A 20,866-nucleotide genomic window follows, 5' to 3' on the forward strand; every position below is an offset into this window, starting at 1 on the left:
TGTGTGTGTGTGTGTGTGTGTGTGTGTGTGTGTGTGTGTGTGTGTGTGTGTGTGTGTGTGTGTGTGTGTGTGTGATATTTCCTGTATTTTCATATAAATACCGAAATCATGTGTATGTTCTCGTTTAAGGAAGGTAGCTTTGTGGTACTGTGAACATATTCATGAAGGTGTGAACAAGGGTTTAACCTCACAACAACTGATTATTTTGTACAAAGTGCCCAACATATATTTCCAACTTTACAAGGCAGTATCAATGATCGCTCAATATCCACGATGAAGGATAATTTAACATTTATTTTCTTCATGCATTCTAAATACAGTCATATACTGTTTGTTGGTATGTTCTGGAAAGCTAACCAAGAAAATGTCTTCATCACATCATCTTTAACAAACAGTGTTAATGTTGCTGTTGATAAAATACGGGTGGGAATATTTAAGTTTTAACACCGATGCTTCACTCACCCTATACTACCACTATGACAACAAGATTCAGAATATGTACTAGTCAAATTGACTTTCGGAAAGTAAAGTCATCGCTGTGAGCGAACTCCCATACCTTAACACAGGTAAAATGACCTATGAAATCTTTCTCATTATGATATCAAGACTCATTAACATACTCATGTGACACATGACATACGCTGGCACATCACTCACAAACCAAGAGAAAAAATAGATGAAAATAATTCACTTCACTGTTTGCATTCCGACGTTATGTAATTTACGACAATTATACACGGCAGTTCTTTGTTTGATTATGCCTCCTACTCAAGAAGCTTCCCTTTTAACAGGCTTCGTCTCCAATGACCCATGAAACCCAGTCTGATTATTCTCTGGCGGCGTCAACACATCACTCACGAAGGACATTGTTTGAAGTCGGATGATATGTAAACATTATAGATACTTACTATAAAAGGCATTGTTTGAATATGGGTGCTAATCATCGAATCGCTAGACTACCCTTTTAACAGACAATATGCAATCATGAAAGACATTTAGGGTAAACCCGTATTGCTATGAATGGCTCATCAATGTGAATTACTCTCTGTCGCGATGCGTATGTCTCAAACAAGGTGCAAACTGGTAAAAGCAGTTTTCTGTATTGGCACAAATAGAACTTTCAGCTAGAAATGAGAATTATTTACTGAATATTGATCTAGATTCTAACTTAAAGGTAGATATCGTTTACCTCGGTAACTACTCATCATTCAACGGAAACCACGCACTAAGGATGGCTTGGACTCTATTCACACATGTCTTCAGCATTGGTATTCTTACTATTGTTCTAGTTCATATTCACGGAAACAGATTAGATGGTCAAGCGAGACTTTTACAACACTTGCTAAATAACAGCAAACCACAACTGTTCCCAAGCGACGAAGTGCTCTACATTAGTATTTTCTTTATCTATTCACAAATAGTTCAACACGATGAACAGCGACAATCCATCACCACCAGTGGATGGTTTGGTCTGCAGTGGGTGGACAAAGCCTTGATGTGGAACATCTCAGTCTTTGACAACATGAAGAACATAACCCTGACAAGCGATAAAATGTGGACACCTGATGTACTGCTTCTGAATTCTGTTGCAGAAAGGATACTTTTTAATCAACGCATTGTGCCTGTATCTGTAGAACACACAGGATTAGTCACGTGGTACCATGGTGATCTCTTCCAGAGCCATTGCGATTTTGATGTTTTACATTTTCCGTTTGATACTCAAAACTGCAGTATGGTTCTGTCAACATGGGTCACACAATCAGATAGCATACGTTTCACGCCAGGTGTGCACAAATCCTATGGAACCCTTGCTTTTGAAAATGGATTATGGCAATTGGAGGACATTTCAACTTTCGCCTACGACACAGTTTACCCATATCTCACTGTAAACCTAGTGATTAAGCGCCAACCATCATACTATGTTTTCAACTTGATTATCCCAATTGTATTACTATCCATCCTCAGCTCCCTGGTGTTTGCTCTGCCAGCAGAGTACGGAGATAAAGTAGGTCTTTCCATGACCGTTCTTCTCTCTTTCGGGGTCTTTCTCACTCAGATGACAAACAACATGCCCAAGACATCCCGTCAGACGTCCTACCTCACCATCTACCTCACCATCCTCCTCACCCTAAGCTCCCTCCACGTGGTAATGTCAGTTGTGATCCTCAGAATGCACAGGCAACAAGGAGTGGTCCCGTTAGTGTTACAGAAATTGGTCATTTATTGGAAGTGTTGTCATTCAAGTAAAGGACTGGATCCTCATGTACACGAAAACCACATCGATGATGTGAATACAAAGAAGTGCACAGGTGGTCCAACCTGGAAGGATGTATCTGCCATGCTGGATGCACTGTGTCTGAGGGTATTCTTCGTCATCAACGTCACATGTGGCGCCATCTTCTTCACGATCCTTACAACTATGTAAATACATCGTTTCCTTTTTTCACAATCTCCTGAATCAGTCAGACCCACCATTTTAGACAAAGAAATGCGCGTAAAGGACAAAAACCCTTTGATGTTTGAAATGTGTGTAAATGTTATTTGATTATGTAGTTGGTAATATATTGTCTATAATTCATTATCTATCATATCAGTGCGTATATGCGTATATATCTCTATGATATGAACATTATATGCTTATGACAGTTCCCTGATGATGTGTTGCAGTAGAGGCGTTATATCACAGTATAAAAGCTCTGAATATGTTTGATCGCTGAATATTTTTTATTGTTCGTGTTTGTATTCTTATGTGTCTCACATTTGCGACAGCTTCTTTAATGGGTATCATCTCATGCCATTTTAGGAATATTGACACAATCCTACATTTCGGTTGACTGGTTGTTGTTGTTTAATACCGCACTAAATTTAAAGCTCTTCCTCTATACAACGTGATGGATTGGATGGTTTACTAGCCCAGAGTGGGACTTTTTTTAAGGAAACGCTGCCTGATCGACTCCTCTATGAACGTTCCCTGGAATACGCAGACACAGAAACCTTGTGCGTAACTCAATCTGTCAGAAGGCTTGTGTTCCGATGGAAAACCCAGGAACTCGCATATTTAGCATTCTTATCCTAAATCTTGCTAATCACATTAACGTCAAACTGACAAAAATTCAATGGTATGAACAGATTCATTGTCATTATCGAAAAGGACAATGGGTGGACCTCAAAACCACAGACATAGTAGACATCATGTCTTTTAAGATATGCTGTTTGAGCCGGGAAAGGGCGCCCTTGACAATGTGTTGGACCATCTCTGTAAATACCTTGCATAAGCGACATTTCAAATCGATATTTTGTTTAAGAATCACATTTTGACGATAGCCAGTGGGAAATGACTTGTCTGGGACAGCGAAAAACGAAGCCCTCTGCTTTACATTTAAGAGCCGACTTAGTCCATATTATTGTTATTATCATTTGATTGTGATTGTCAATGATTCACTTGTATGGCGGCGACTGCTTTCAGTGCAGCTTGATTTATTTGCCTATTGTCTAGTTTAAAAAACGTTATCACGTAACTGGATAATTATTGAGAAGATACTGACCCCGCTAAAATACCGAAGTGGAAATTCCGAAATGTGACAGAACAAGCAAATGTGAACAATTAAATTTACATACAGTTCACAAAACTAGGAGATAATCCATTTTGCGAGCATACCACTAACCAATGCTAGTGTATATGACTATATGATCTGTATGTTACATATCCATACAGATGAAACAGTTCCAGAAGAATTGAATAAATTGTCACATTTGCCCTTAATTCTCGTCATCATCTGTTTCCTCCTTGGTTTCATGATTTGCATTTTATCAATCTTGTTTACACAATATCCCCTATCTTTCTATGTTTGGTCACAATATAGCTGAAATACTGCCGATGTGACTTTAAATCTTAACTCAACTCTTTTTTCAATGGTATATTTAGAGGAGCGAGTTGCTTTGCTGCTCCAATTTACAAGACCAGTTGAAAACATACATTGTAACAAAAGAGTTAAGAGCGACAAGTCGCCCCTGCAACTGGTGTTTTCGTTCCGCTTTATGCGTCAGTGTTAAGTTCTGCCGGCTGCTCTTCCTTGCCATTTGGTGATTGCAATATTAAAACTTCTTCTCAAATCGGCTAGACAACATGCAGGAATTAGTCATCCCTGTCATATATGGGGCGCGAACCTCCTTTCGTCAATGACGTAGGAAATAACATCATTGGATTCATTCTCTTTTACACGTATATGTAACCTCAGCGATACGGACACAGCCATGGTCCTTCCTATATGATTCACAGTTCCTATAAGATATGATAAGACATGATACTCTGGGATAACACTATTATCCCGGAGTAAATTCATTTCGTATTAAAAATGGCGTCAAAAAGAACGGATACAAAATTCACACAAAAATACACAATAATTGCTTGCTCAAGTAAATGCTGACGATTCCATACACAGTAAAATGGGTGCGTTAGGTGTTATCGCATGCATGATGACAAATCAAAATACTGTAAGTCCCCATGGTCCCATGGTATGGTTATCTACCTTCAGTTGTCGGCAATCCGTAGCCCGTCTTAATATTGTATTGTCTTCTTAGTTAAATTGTTTTATATTTAATTACTAGTTTTAAATGGATGTTATTGATATACTGGTGGCTTCACTGTTCTTCGTCTACAGGGTTTTTGTTTCTGGTATTCTTGGTATATTATGTAATAATAAATGTTCTCGTCACGATATGGCTGCAACATTGCCGATCTGACCTTAAATATTATCTCACTCACTAACTAATCAAAAACATTTCTTGCATTATTAACACGAATACTCGATTGTATGAAAATGTGTTTTAAGGGGAGGTAATCAAAAGTGGTGACATAAAATATGGGCACGATCAAATCCAATTTTGGTTGCCTTTTTGACGATATGGCGCTCAAACATAAAAGGATTAATACGCCCGAAAGACACTCCAGTAATTTACTGGCAGCATTAACAATGTTGAAAAGTTTGTTTTTGCTGCGAGCAGACAGATCCCCATACCAACATAAAAAGTTGGAGGTCACCACACTTTGAATTAAGATTTGATAAAAAGCTGCCATTATGGTTTTGTCAGTAGAAAAGGTTCTTGAGCTGCGAAGAAAATAATGTCGCTGTTGGTCCTGTAAATGCGATCGTTCTGTTTAGTAAACGAAAGTTTAAAATCGAAAATAACACCGAGATTTTTGTAATGGTGCATTCTTCCAGTTTCTGCATTATCAATCATAAGAGGAAGGGGATAACATTCCAGGTTTCCGTCATGTGAAGACAACATTGTCTACCTTGGTAATTTAATTATACATCTATATCTAACTAATTATACATCTATATCTGTGATAGTCTAATTGGTTTCACTGTCCTCTGTCGACATACATCTTGACAGCATTGTTTGTATAGCTATATGGCTGCAATATTGCCGATGCGTTGTAAACTTTTAAGTCACTCACTCGCAGCAGCCAGATAGACCATTAGTCTATGTAGTGAGTGGGCCTTATTGGGTATTGTGAATAAGGCGAGAACACAACTCGTTGATGGTTAGCGTTAACATGCAATCACAGAATATTGTTGAAGAAACTATCATGTAACATTGTTCTATTTTCACGTTTCACACCGAGGGGTGACAAACGACCGGTGAAACACCACCAGTCATTTCCTGACCATAGCAGCACAGGCCCTCGTGTCTGTGCGAGGAGTTAAGATTATTAAAACACTGTTTTTTCACTCTTTCTCATAAAACGTCGGATATCAGATCTTGTTGGGTACAGGTGTTTCAGGACCGCGTGTGTCATTTATTTTTATTTATGTGTTGTACACCTACCCTTGTTTCGAGTTACCTAATCACTCATCGCCTTCATGTGAACCCATATGAACTGTGCCGTGTAGTGTGTTCAGGCAATCTATATATGGATTTCGCGTAGATGCATTTTACGCCCGCTTCACGAAGTGCTGACACGCGACACTATTCCCTGGACAAAGGGGTTAATTCTACCTGTGCAGTCAGCAATGTTGGATTTCACAAGCTGGGGTGGAAACATGGGACACGGGTAAGATTACTGGGCACAAACTATCTGTCCTCATATAACACTGATTCGTCAGCCGCGCCAAAAGCAGCACTATTCCGCCATACTTCAAACTGGTTCCAGCGGACATGACATCAAGAACACACGTCTTAACCTGTCCACTTCTGTCCCAGCCGCAATGCCCAGTCCTTCAACTTCCACTTCCGCTGTCCAGGTTTTCCATATAAAAGCTGGAATGTCGGGTCATATCTAGCTTGGGAATAGTAGTGTCGTTATTAACAATTACTTCCATAAGTAAAGATCGCGGCGACTAAACTTTGCGAGTTCATAACTTGAATGGGGCGAGTCGATTGTGATCTGGAAGGGGAGGTGAATAATTCATTTGAGTAAATGAAATAACTGAAGTTGCTTACAGTTTAAACTGTATATTTCGTGATCTATTTATGTCACTTGTTACATACTTGTTACAAACTGGAACCATATTGGTTTCTGAAATACAGCAAATTGTGTTGTTAAAATGTTCATTACAGAACCTGTCTCTCAACTGCACGATTCCGAGCAATTTCCAGGAAAAAGACCACTTCACGCCCTCTGTTCTTACGCTCCAAAATGTGCTGTTTTAAAACGCTTATCTGTCGTGCTAGAAGATAAAGTTACTAAATTTTGCGGTCCTTTATCGTTGATTTAAGACCTCTAAATGTTCAATTGTGCCGTCTTAAATCAACGATAAAAAACCGCAAAACTGAAAACAGAGTAGCTTTACCTTCTATGTGTAATAAGCTAATAAGCAGTCGATGGATACAATGGATATGGATGGATGTAATTTGTATCATCGGAACCTGAAAATATCAAACATATCATCAATCACGATATTAAAAGTAACTGAAACAGACATAAAATATCCCAATACACATATTCCAGAAAAGTGCTTCCTGCAGTTAGCAAATATATGAACATGTACTATCGAACGTTTAGACTCACTAGATTAAATATAGCTACTTACATCAGTCAACTGTTTTCAACTACATTTTGCAAAATACTGCATTCTGCTTCAAAGGTACTGTTTACACGAACTGATGCATTGTAAAACAAATTCGTATGGTTGAAAATACTGTCATGAGTCCAGTAATGATGAAAATCAGTGAAAATCCACCAAAACGCAGCTGCTCACATGCACTATACCCGGAGGTGGATACAGCCTTTTCTTAACAAAGTTTCAGACAAAAAGAGAAGTGCGCACTCCTGCAACCCCCTCTGGATCCGCCCTCGTCACCCGTGAAAGTCCGGGGTAAGGTAGATCTTCAGCAACCCATGCTTGCTACAAAAGGTGACTCTGGTTGTCGTACGAGGCGACTAACGGGATCGGATGGTGAGGCTCGCTGACTTTGTTGGCACATATGATTGATTCCCAGTTGCTCAGATCGATGCTCCTGCTGTAGATCACTGGATTGTCTGGTCCAGACTCGATTATTTTATGGCTGCAATATTGCCGATGTGACGTTGGATATTAAACTCAGTGACCTGATTATTTACACACCTCCGCCATATACCTGGAATATTGCTGAATGAGGCGTAAAACTTAACACACTCACTCACATGCTTTTTAACAATTTGATGCATGATCCTCGTGCAATTCATCTGCATAAAGTTTGCAGTTTGCCAGGAACATGCCTGGTGCAGCATCAGAGCAGAAGGGGAGAGCACTCGGTATGTTACAGATGTAACAGACATAAGAGCACGTGGCTAGGGTGTATGGGATGCTGTACGTCCACCATTGCAAGGCATGTACGTCACATGTCTACAGCAGACTGCCACTAAAGCAGTCAGGCCAAAGAGTGATAGACTGGAGCGTCTCTACCCAACATGAAAACCGGTATTTACGGGTGTTGCGCTTGAGGAACCGGAAAGTCAATGTGGCGTCGTCAAGCGTCAACAATATTGGACATCCAGTCAGCAGTCAGTGTGACCAGACGACCTGCATTCATGGTTTCTGTACCGATCGACGTGTTCACGTGCCAACACCGACATGCCAGATTGAGATGAACCAGCACTGTGCCACACTGGCAGCAGCGAAACTGGCGAAGAGTGAAACTTAGTGACGAAAGCAAGTTCCAGCTCTTCAAGATCTGTCCCCAGCTGAGCACTTGGGAATAACGGGGACGCCGTATTCGGAAACGCCCAAATCAGCCACTGACGAGGAACGCTTTGGCAGCTGCTCTACTAAGGGAATGGCGTAGTAATCAAAACGTCAGAAGACGCATCTACTCGTCGCCGGGTTCGGGCCTGCATCAGTGTTAGAGGTGACCACACCCGGCATTGACCAATATGTGGTACCGACAAAGTTGTTAAAGGTCCCAGTCGATTCTGCGTTGGTGATCGAATACTGGATAATGTACCCCAGTGTCATTCATGCGATCTTAAGATCACAAGCTGCGTCGTTTTTCATATTGTTATCCATTAAATACTGTTGCCGAATGATTTATTTTTGCAATAAAACATTCAATGTTACCATATTTCGCTTAGGTTTTGTTTTAGACCAGAACAAATACTTGGTGGCATTTCTTTTGGGCGCCAGTTTAGTGGGCAAACGACAGTGAACACACATATGATCCTAGTGAGTCGACTTTCGACTGTCAAAATCACTCGCTGCCAATGTCGTACCGTGCCCACTGTAACCTAAGACAACGATACCTGGTTTCCACGCAGAGGACATCAAACTGCACGTAGATGTCGTATCAAGGTACATCGACTGATGACATGTCCTAGAGCCGTTGCCGCCGTTTCCGTTGCTGTGATGACGTGCTTGCGCAGATGAAGAATACGCAGATGGCGGTCTGCCTGTGGACTGTCTTGGGTGCTGCCGGCCTGCCTGTAACACTGGAACAACCTAATGATGGTACCACATGTACAGTTCAGGGCCTTTATGGTTGTTGTTGGTGACCATCTGGTTCATACCTATGTCCCTCTCTCTCACTTGTGCTGTTAGCCGTGACATAACTTCGGTGGTTTCCTGTCAGATAAGATGTATGACCACCGATTCGCTGCCTTTTTTATACCTGTTCTAGACAAGCATTTTGCAAAAACTCAGAGATGCACGTTTTGCCATTTTTCGCAAATTCACGTGCTTTAACACAGCCAACATGCTGCGTCTGGGTGCATAATTAGTCAGTTTCGGTGTGAATGGATTTAATTAACTTGAACAACTTTGCCAAAAATTAAAAATCAAAAGTGTTCACTTTCTTTCGCCCACTAGTTTATAAAGATAGTGAGTGTTTAATTTCATCTTAACTTTTGATGGGTGGTATACATTACCTTAATAATAATTTTGTGAACAAGTATGCGAGACAAGTACTGTCAAACGGCTGAGGTTGCATAAGGCCTTGGAAGGACAGGCTTAATCAAACGACACCGCATTGCATCAAATCTAAAACATTCTTATCTGTTCATTATAGACTTTCGCACAATAACACGAAGCCGAATTTCAATATCAAACATTAGAAAGCAGCACTTGAAAGCAGCATGTCCTGTGAAAAGTGACTCTAACAGCCTACCACAGGCGATGTGTTTACAGGTGAATCAAGGCCTCACCACCGATTCATACAGCTGAGATTGATGTGCGAGGTAGCGTCGGGTGCATGAGACGTTTTACACCGCTCTCAGTAGAGTCACATTTCACAGACGCACCGGTGCATCGTACCCGTATCACAATGTCTCTTGTATTTTTCACACAGAACAGCAAACATGTCTTGTCAAGAGTCATGCTCCGTTGCCGTACATATCATATCGTGACCTCAGTATCAAAATACGTATCGTATGGTGAGGCACCTGTATCGTGACACCCCTAGGTTTTAGCAGTATTCCGGTAATATCACGGCGGGAGACACCACAAGTGAACTTCACACATTGTTCCCTTGTGGAGAATCGAACCCGGGTGTCCGGCGTGACGAGTGAACGACGCATCCACTAAACTACCCCACGTAGGCTGCGCCACAGAACGGCAACGAGGTATGAGGAGACGAATATTACGTTACAGATTACGTGATGTACAACACCCAGCGTTACCTGCCATGAGAGTTTGTGTGTGAGTCAGTCAGTGAGCATAGTTTCGCGCCACCTTTAGAAATTTTCCAGCAATATCACGACAGGGGACACCAGAAATGGGCTGAACACATTGTACCCTGGGGAATCGAACCCGTGACATCAGCGTGACGAGCGGGCGATTTAACCATTAGGCTACCCCACCGCTCCATGAAACACTAACCGCATAGTATTAGAATCATTAAAATAGATAAAAAGTATTAACAGAAGTTCATACAGGGCAATGCATGAAGCATATATGTGATGATATAATATACGCCCTTTCTCGGTGGTATAACTGACGTTGGGCGGGTCAGATTCGAGCAGCATCATGCTGGTGGGTAATAATACGAACAGCGGCTGGCGGTGTCAAGTTCGACAAGAAATCGATACTTCAAGGCGTACTCTGGAGTTAATCGTCGAGGAATTTCCACTTTGAGCCTTAGTTCGTTTTCAGCATAACCATTTGTCTTGTTTGATTAATTGTTCGTGGCCTAGTTTCATATAAGCAGTGAAGAGGAGATATAAGTCTTCCGTGTAAATGGGCTTTGATAAATGCGTCTGAGTCTTTTCTTAACTAGTTCGATCAGTTAAACACAGCGATAATCAGTTAAACACAATGAATGCCATTGATATCAAAGGTTTAGCTATCAGAATGGATCTATATTATCATCCCAGGAGTCTAAATTACCTTTTTTGTAATGTCAATGCTGATTTTATGCTTGGCTTCTGAAGAGAAATTGAACGGATCGGTAAATTTTGAAATCGATATAGGCTATGTTTTAAGTTGGATCAATATTGTCATCAGCTGAGAACTTAGATGGTGGGTCGACACATAAGAAGACTACCAGCGCCATCTGTTACCGCTCAACAACTTGAACATTGTCTCCTACAGTAATGGCTGTGGATCACACCAAACGTCATCCGTCGTCTCCTGTCACAGAACAATGCGTCGACGTATTTTGACGTGTACTGAAGACCAAAGGGATCTCACTCACACTCACTATTGATTCAACATTTGAACACATTTTGCTAAAAAAAAGACCCTTTATTGATTTGTGTAATGTTTCAGAGTATTTTGTATGAAATGAAATTGTGTACATTTGCTGTAAAAATGAATACTCTGTTGAAACAGATGTTCATTTATATATGCTTTAAAAAACTTCTTTTCTTTTCAAGTCTGTATACTTTCTTTTCAGGTCTAGTTTAAATGACGTGTGTAGTACATGTTTACCGAAAAACTAGCCCTTCAGATATAACGTGTTTACTGAATGTTTACAGAAAAGGAACCCCTAGCGATGTGACGTGTTTACTGAAGGTTTACTGAACAGCTATATAGGTTTACTGAAAAGCGAAAACAACAGAGCTAGCCCTGGTGATTTAACATGTTTACTGAAGGTTTACTGGAGAGCTAGCCCTGGTGATTTAACATGTTTACTGAAGGTTTACTGGAGAGCTAGCCCTGGTGATTTAACATGTTTACTGAAGGTTTACTGGAGAGCTAGCCCTGGTGATTTAACATGTTTACTGAAGGTTTACTGGAGAGCTAGCCCTGGTGCTTTAACATGTTTACTGAAGGTTTACTGGAGAGCTAGCCCTGGTGCTTTAACGTGTTTACTGAAGGTTTACTGGAGAGCTAGCCCTGGTGCTTTAACATGTTTACTGAAGGTTTACTGGAGAGCTAGCCTTGGTGATTTAACATGTGTACTGAAGGTTTACTGAAAAGCTATCCCTATGACGTGTTTAGTGTAGGTTTACCGAAAATCAGCCCAAGGCGAAATAACGTGTTTGCTGAATGTTTACTAAACAAAACTAAGCCTGCAAATATGACGCAAAATGTTTACTGAAAACCTAAGTCTGGCGATTGAACATGTTTACTGAAGATTTACTGAATTGATAGCCCTGTCGATTAACATGTTTACTGCATGGAGGCTTACTGAAACGTTAACTCTGCAGTCATGATGTGATTAGTGTACGAGGGGATGTCAATAAGTTTTGAGCCTTGAGCATTCTTCATACCCAGGTGTCACAGCCTATGGTACGACATTGAACCTTGGGGTGTAGCTGATGTGATATATAAGTTTTGGTATCCTACTCTCAGAAGTTATTGAACAGCTCATATTGACAGAAAGAGAGACACACACACACCCCACCCCCACCCCACCCCAACCCCCCTCACGGCAGTGAAAATGAATAAAATTGAGTATAGATCAGTAACTAAGTTTTAGTTCTTGAAGGACACTCGGGAAGTGTTTATGGGAAGTCTTCCCCTTCATCTGCTACTATCAAACGATGGGTCGATGAATTTAAGCATGGTAGAGAGAGTCTTGAAGATGACCCCCGTCCAGGTCGCCCAACAACAAGCACTAGTCAGGAAAACATTGACAGGGTGCATAGACTTGTGCTGGAAAATCGTCGAATCACACTCCACGAGTTAGAGGAGACCACAGGCATTTCACACGGATCCATCGAGACAATCCTTCATGAACATCTCGTCATGTCTAAGGTGTGCGCAAGATGGGTGTCAAGAATGCTTACAGATGAAATGAAGCAAACAAGTGTCACCATAAGCTACTCTATGCTAACCAGATACAACGAGAATCCAGAAGATGTTCACTTTAGGCTAGTAACCTGTGATGAAACCTGGATCCACCACTATGATCCTGAGAGCAAACAAGAATCCATGGAATGGAAACATGTCACTTCTCCCAGGACCAAAAAGTTCAAAGCCTCCAGATCAGTGCAGAAGGTAATGGCGACATTCTTCTGGAATAGCAAAGGCGTCATCCACATAGATTACTTACCAAAAGGAAGAACAATGAATGGGGAATATTACGCTAACTTGTTGAGGCAAGTGTGACAGTCAGTCAAGGAGAAGCGCCGGGGCAAGATCAGACGTGGTATTCTTCTACATCAAGACAATGCTCCAGTACACACCTCTCGCGTTGCAGCCGCTGCTGTCCAGGAATGCGGGTACGAAATCTTGCCGCATCCCCCCTACTCTCCAGACCTGGCACCATGTGATTACCATCTGTTCCCAAATCTCAAGAAACACTTGCGTGGTCGTAGATTTCAGGATGATAATGAGCTTATTGCTGCTACTGAGGCTTGGTTTGAGGACCAAAATGGCGCCTTCTACAGAGATGGCATCAGCGCCTGGCAGAAAAGATGGAACAAGTGTCTTGACTCAAAAGGGGACTATGCTGAAAAATAAATGTGGTTCGTACCAATATTTTGTGTTTTTCTATGCAAGGCTCAACACTTATTGACATCCCCTCGTAGGTTTATTGAAAAGCTAGCCTTAGAGATATGACGTCTTGTGTTGTTTAACTGAAAAGCTAGCAATGCAGATATGACGTGTTTACTGAAAAGCTAGCACTGTAGATATGACGTGTTTAATGTAGGTTTACTTAAAAGCTAGCCGACAGTCATGTATATGGGAGTACTCCTTCCATGACGTGACGACCTACAAACCGGAATACAATTTCAATATCACGGTACCAAAACCGATGGAGGCATTCGAACTCCGCGCGAGGAGTGAACTCTTCATCTACTGGTCTGTTACATAGAAAGCCAAGTTCCGTTTTACCCGATAGAGTGTAAAACTACGTACAAGTACCCCTTTGGGCGCAACATTACAGGCAATTCGGCAGTCACATGTTGTTGGCATTATTTAAGCCTTTTATCGGTCAAATCACAGCTTTCGAATGTTTATGAGGATATTCTCACCCCAAAACATCACGTTTCCATGCAACGTGTTTGCAGGATTACCAGGTGAAAGTCGCTTCATTAATATGTAAAGTGCACATAGTTTGTCAGTAGTAAACATTAAGCTTAGTTTCGCTGTTTGGGGTGATGGGTAGCCTATTGGTTAAAACGTTGGCTCATCATACCGAACACCCGGGTTCGATTCCCCACATGGGTACATGATATTGCTGAAATATTGCGGGAATATTGCTAAAAGGTGCGTAAAGCCATACTTCCTCACACACTTATAGCTGTCAAGTCCAAAATTACAAGATTTGAAATGACATTTCTCTGCTGGACCATGTATAATACGTCACGAGTCATGTTCCTTTGTTAAAAATAACCTACTACCATCACGTGAATCCGCTGCCCTTATGTGTTGCTGTAGGATATCAATGCTTTCTCTATATAAATAGGCTACCTACATCTCTGTTAAGGTTTAATGTATCTTTAGCAAGACAACCAGACAATTGATAAGCGCTGGCATTTGCACACATATATACGTCAGGGGGCTGATTTTCCTACATCAGTATACTGAAACGTATATCGATGACAAGGCGATTTATTTTAACTCCGGTTCAGCGGCAACACAATTGCCTGCTTCTGACGCTGTGTCACCGTGTAAGGCATTGATGCTTGTTTAAGTAGATGTGTAAATTAGTTTGGCAACCTGACAAAGATAGATCACACAAAGACGAGATCTCTCCGTTAAATACACGCTAAACGCATCCCAACATAGCTCTGTCTGTGATATACATTCGATGCCATGACGTCCGTAAGAGTATCAAAAACCTGTAAGTTTGTTTCACACATTCATTATCGATCCCCCGTTCACTTTCTTCTGTGACTCAAGGCCATTCTAATATTTTATATAACATAAGATGAGCTTATCCATTCAGGAGTTTTGCGTATGTGCGTGCGATCGCATACTCCAGTCTGATATCATGACGCACCCGGATACACCCACCCCCTATTACCCTGTAATATTACCCATATAATACCCATAATGTTGATTCCAAGTATCAAATTTGTAAGAAAGGGCAATAGATTTTTCAGCTCCGAGACTATTTAAGTTTAACCTTTTCAAGATCTTAACTATTCTTCCATTCAAAAGAAGTGACGGTAATTATGCCTAAATTAAGAAAACAATACAACTTTGAAAGAATTATATATTACGTTGTTTAATCTATTAGACACATGATCATACCGCGTCTGATTTTTTAAACACTTATCCGGGTCCAACTCTTTACCCACCCGTCCGGGGTGGCAGGGTTACCCGTCCCCGCGTTTTCAGCGTCTTTTGATAGTGTCACACCAACCATCTCAGGGGTCAAGGCAGACGTTTCATAACCCAGACAACGAGGAGGGTCCATCTAGAACAAACCGTGGACAAGTCAGTATATATATATATGATCTCTGATAATTTCTTAGGCACTAGTTTTTTAACTGGAACAAGTCGAGTTTGCTTAAAGTACAACCTTAAAGATAATCACCAGGTGCTATCCAAGCGTTGCTAATTTCACAACGTTTCACATATATTACCGTACTGTTATACAACTCACATTCTCGTTCAGCACGTACGTATAAATGTGTGGTTGTAGCAGCGATGTTCAAATATACTTCTATTGTGGCGTATAGGTCAAGTGTTACTGTAGGTCTGCCCACCCTAGTTTGTCGCTCGGTATGTCGATCTTTTACAAAACTACTGCTTCATACATTGTAAGGCTTTTATATTTTCATTGACGAAGTAACAGGTATTGTTGATTGGTATGGTATGTTGTGTGCACGCACGCACGCGCACGCACACGCACACGCACGCGCACACACGCACACACACCCACACACACAGCAGCCTGATGGTTCGATTCCCCACGCTATTGCTATAGACTTGCTACAAACCTCACTCATTCACCACGATAAAGTAATATATATCCTTACACATGAAACATTTCCAAAGGAATAACATAAATTGTCACATTTTCCCTTAATTTCTCTTTATCATGTTTCCTCCTGGACTTCATTTGCTTTTTATCAATCCAATATCCCCTACCTTTTTAATGGTATGGTATCAAAACGTATATCGCATAGCTCATTTACTGATAAAAGTTGAACCCCTAGCATGTATCCCTATACGTTCTTTATCAGAGTCCCGTTTATGTATTATACGAAGTTAGCAATATAACTGAAATCGGATCTCAGTGTTCTCTAATTACTATGATATTGATTCTCGGACACCAGTAGTTTGGTTTGCAGAAGGTAGTATGACCATTACTCGCACGGACTGAATGCAGAAGTACGGCACGGCACGGCACGGCACGGCACGGCACGGCACGGCACGGCACGGCACGGCACGGCAACAACTAATGCCAAAGGCTCGAGCAGGATCTTACGGCTCCTCAGACAACCTCTTCTGAATATATCTCGCTTATGAGACGACAGACGATTTCACATACACCAGCGTATACTAGGTTTTAGTCCGAGAGATGTAGCCATACTGAAATACTGTTTGTAAATCTCTCCCTCGTGCAGGTTCTGTGGGGTAGGCGTTCGCTCGTCAGACCGAAGACATTTTTCTATTCCCCACACTGGTACAATGCATGAAGCCAGTTCTTTTGTCAGACGCCATAATAATGTTGCGAAAAGCGAAGATAAACAATGTTCCTTATTTCACCAACTCTCTTGGCCACAGACATGAGCATGTTCGCCCAGCTTCTATAAGTCTTCAAGAGTGTACGTACGTGTGGAACGTAAGCTAAAATGATGTCACAGTTTTACTTGAATATTTTCATTCCATTCATGAACAGGATTTGATCTGTTTTTCATATATTAAATACCAGGGCAGTGGCGGGTCCAATGTTTGACGTGGGTACCCCACCCTCTATTACCCTAGCCTGATACCCGTTATGTTAATTCAAGACATCAAATTTGTAAGAAATGGCAATATATCCTTCAGGTCGGAGGCTAAAATTTCCATGATCATAACGGGTCGAGGTATTGAGACGAGTACCCGGGTCCTACTCATTACCCTCCCGTTCCAGTCCTACCAAATACATTATCAGTCTACAAAGACAAAGACTTCAATTACCTCAATGCGATTGTTCATAACGGAAAGAATATAGCAGCCTGTCGGTGCATTTGCCTTTGGTCATCTTGTGTGGTAATTTAGCTATTATGGTAATGCAATAGGTCCAAGCTTAGGATGTCCGATTAAAGACACAGTTTATGGACTTGTATTTGCGAACTATTTTGTAAACGTATGTAAAAGGGAATCTGGTCTACATGCGGTAGGTCCCGTGTGGACCCGGGGCAGAATGTGTCCACATCACCCCATTGCTGGTCGTAAGAGGCGACCAAATTGGGCAACCAGTTTGCCGTGGGTTGCGTCCCGTGTCGGTGGAGGACGGTAGTCTGGTGGTTGAGGGCAATGGGAGCTTGAACATTATTCCTTTTGCTCAACACACCACTTTGGCCCTTACTTCACCGAGACGGGTGGTAGAATCGGCCCGATTCTATCAATCGGCTGGTCACGCCATGCCCCGCGCATGGAAATTACTTTTCACGATTGAGAACAATTTTAACCATTTTGGTTTTTTATGTACTAACATGTCATAAAATTATTTTGCCTAGAGTCCTATTCCCAGAAGGTGGTGGCTCATGGGCCAGTCTGGTGGAATTATTAATCTTTTAATTCCTCTGCTAGAGTATATCATCCGGGTATCCTTGGTGCTACAAGCTGGAGGCCCGCTTGCTTTAGCATTGTCCTTGTGATACTCCATGGTGGGTGGAGAGCTCGGATGATGAACCATATTACACTAACCATGGCTTATGAAATTCCACCCCCCCCCCCCCCAAAACAAAACGTCCGTTTGAAAATGACCCTGTTGATACTGACCACAGACCGTTTGCATCGATTGAGTATTGTCCGCGTTTCCTTGTAATTGAGACTCCTGACAAGACTCCGTTAAAGTTGAACCCCTTTGCTGTATCCAAAGGTATTCACGGTATTGCAGGGGATGTTAAAAACATCACCACTTTGTGGTGAGAAAACACACACAACAGAAGATTAAACTAGTGATTTTGAAAAATGCACCAACTGCTCAGGCGACCATTCCTCATTTTCTAAACAGTGTTTTATTTGAAAAGAGCAAATGGAGATAAACAAAATAAAATTTACTCAAAATATCCCTTTCTCTGATGCAAAAAACTGGTAAAGAGATCTTGTTCTTCCAGAAAGTTATATTACAGTAACAAAAACATCATCTGAGTCTAGCTCTAAAATAACAAAATCATCCACAGGCTGCCAAACTACCTTAACTTGTGTAAATAGCGACTCTCCACAGCTTTTGCACCCCGCCATATCATCTCAGACTGAGGAATCACATCTTGGTACATCAAAGATTTCTTCTGATCACAAATCATCATCTCAGTCACAATCAAAGTCTCAATCGACAGCTGGGAGTCAACAAACTGTTAAAAGTAAACCTAAGCCCAAACCTCATGCTTCAAAACAACAAAGTGGCAGAGCCCCTTAAGGGTCACAAAATAGAATCCAGGTGTATCTGAAAACGTCCATTCTAGGCCACATAGCTTGTCGCCCTCCAAAAGAGTGCGGGGTAGATACTCCTATATAACCATCCAAAAGATAGTTTATTCCAATATTAGTGTACGGTGGAACTGCAGAGGATAGAGGACTAAATTGCATGAATTATAGCTATTAGTCCAAGATTTTACACCTTCAGCATTATGTCTCCAAGAGACATATTTAAAACAAACAGATACATCTGACCTTCGTCATATTAATGCATATCATTCTCCCGCAGCCCTATATTATAATGGGAGATTCAAATGGCACGGCCCACTCTGGGGTAGTGTAACTACAAACGCTGAAGGTAAATTGTTGGAGGACTTTTTGTTCTGACAATGATTTATGCATTTATAATGATGATTCCAGCACATATTTACACCCTGGTACAGGGACCTATTCTGCTCTCGACACTCACAAATTCAGAATTACTAACTGAGATTGAATGGTCAGTCCACGATGACCTCTGTGGAAGTGACCATTTTCCTACTAAGCTAAAATCTGTAACTCCTGAACATGAACGTTTTATTGACGCTCCTGATACTACTAAATATTTTTCGGATAAACTGAATTCCATAGCTGATGAGTGTATACCAGATTCCTCTTCAGTTCCACATATTCGAAAACCATGGTTCAGCGATGAATGCAAAACAAGCTAGGAAGGCAAGGAAAAGGGCAGAACATTATTTCCATCGCCATCCTATGGTGAATAATTTAAATAAATTTTAAAATTCAAATGCTAAAGCGCGGCGTACTTTTTAAACAGAACAAACGCCAATCTTGGCAAAATTATGTGTCCAAAATAAATTCTCGAACGCCCATGTCCAAGGTATGGAACATGGTTCAGAAAATTAAAGGTAAAGGTACTACATCTACTGTCCATCATCTCAAACATGAAGATCAATTACTTACGGATAAATCAGATATTGCAAATAAACTGGATGAAACTCTTGCTAAATATTCTTCCTCTTCTAATTATGTCCCTAAATTCCAACAATATCAAAAACAACAAGAAAAGAAAAATATTAATTTCAAGTCAGATAATGGGGAAGCTTATAATGAAACATTTTCTATTCATGAACTCCATGCTGCTCTTGATCACGCTCACGATACTGCTACAGGAGCTGATAACGTACATCATCAACTTCTGAAGCTCTTACCAGAATCATGTTTACAGACGCTTTTATGTATTTTGATGATATTTGGACTTTAGGAAAATTTCCTTCTTCAAGGCGTGATGTTATAGTAGTACCAATGCCGAAACCTGGACGTGATCATACGGATCCATCCAATTATCGACCAATTTCATTAACCAGCTGTGTTTGCAAGACCATGGAACGCATGATAAATAATCGACTTGTTTGGTACTTGGAAACAAATAACCTTATAACAGATAAACAATGTGGTTTCCGTGAAAACAGAAGTACTCTCGATCACTTAAAGCGTTTGGAATCATTTGTAAAAAACGCGCTGATTAATAAACAACACGTTGTGTCTATCTCTTTTGATCTCGAAAAAGCATACGACACAACCTGGAAATATGGCACTTTAAGAGATTTACATGACTTTGGCTTGCGAGGTCGTTTGCCTGAATTTATAGCCAATTTTTTAATGACAGACAATTCCAGGTCCGTGTGGGTTCTACCCTGTCTGATCATTACAATCACTATCAAGGTGTTCCACAAGGCAGTATTTTGTCTGTCACTCTTTGTAGCATAAAGATCAACAGTTTATCTAAAGTCTTCAACGTTGCAATAGATGGATCGTTATTTGTGGATGATTTTAATCTTTCTTGTCGTGGGAAAAATATGCATACTATTGAACAACTGCAACTGTGTTTAAACAAAATAGATAAATGGTGCCTTGAAAACGGCTTCAAATGTTCTAAATCAAAAACCAATTGTGTACACTTCTGTCGTAAATACAAACCCCATAAAGACAAAGAACTATTTCTAAGTGGCACCCCAATCAAAGTGGTCAAGGAGGCCAAATTTTGGGGATTTATTTTCGATTTACATTTGCCCTTCTTGTCGCATATTAAATCCCTTAACGCCAAATGCCTGAAGGAACTCGATTTATTAAAGGTTGTTTCTAATTCAAAATGGGGAGGGGATCAAACTACCCTTCTTCACTTATATAGATCACTGTGCGCTCTAAACTTGATTACGGCTCCATCGTATATGGTGACACTTGTCAAAGCACCCTAAAACTACTTGATCCTGTGCACCACCAAGGTTTAAGACTTTGTCTTGGTTCTTTTAGAACCTCTCCTATCGACTGTCTTTACGTCGAAGCTGATGAGCCTTCTCTCAACCAACGCCGTATAAAACTATCTGTACAATACATTACAAAATTAGCTTCAAATGAGTCTAATCCTGCATTTAATTGTGTCTTTAATTCTCTTTGTGAGAATTTGTATAACAAAA

At 40.9% G+C, this 20,866-nt stretch overlaps 2 protein-coding genes across 2 annotated transcripts in view; one reads left to right on the forward strand and one right to left on the reverse strand.

The window, feature by feature from the left end:
• LOC137283983 (uncharacterized) overlaps positions 1 to 2,425 on the forward strand; it is a 37,892-nt gene extending 35,467 nt beyond the window's left edge. Inside the window, exon 5 of the mRNA XM_067815650.1 lies at positions 1,966 to 2,425. Within this exon, the coding sequence (XP_067671751.1) occupies positions 1,966 to 2,425 (460 nt within the window). The remainder of the gene's footprint in view (positions 1 to 1,965) is intronic.
• Positions 1 to 20,866, reverse strand: part of LOC137285088 (zinc finger protein ubi-d4-like) — a 283,874-nt gene that overhangs the window by 190,909 nt on the left and 72,099 nt on the right. The gene's annotated exons all lie outside the window — the stretch shown is intronic.

Source organism: Haliotis asinina, chromosome 5 (assembly GCF_037392515.1).
Source record: "Haliotis asinina isolate JCU_RB_2024 chromosome 5, JCU_Hal_asi_v2, whole genome shotgun sequence".
NCBI lineage: Eukaryota > Metazoa > Mollusca > Gastropoda > Lepetellida > Haliotidae > Haliotis > Haliotis asinina.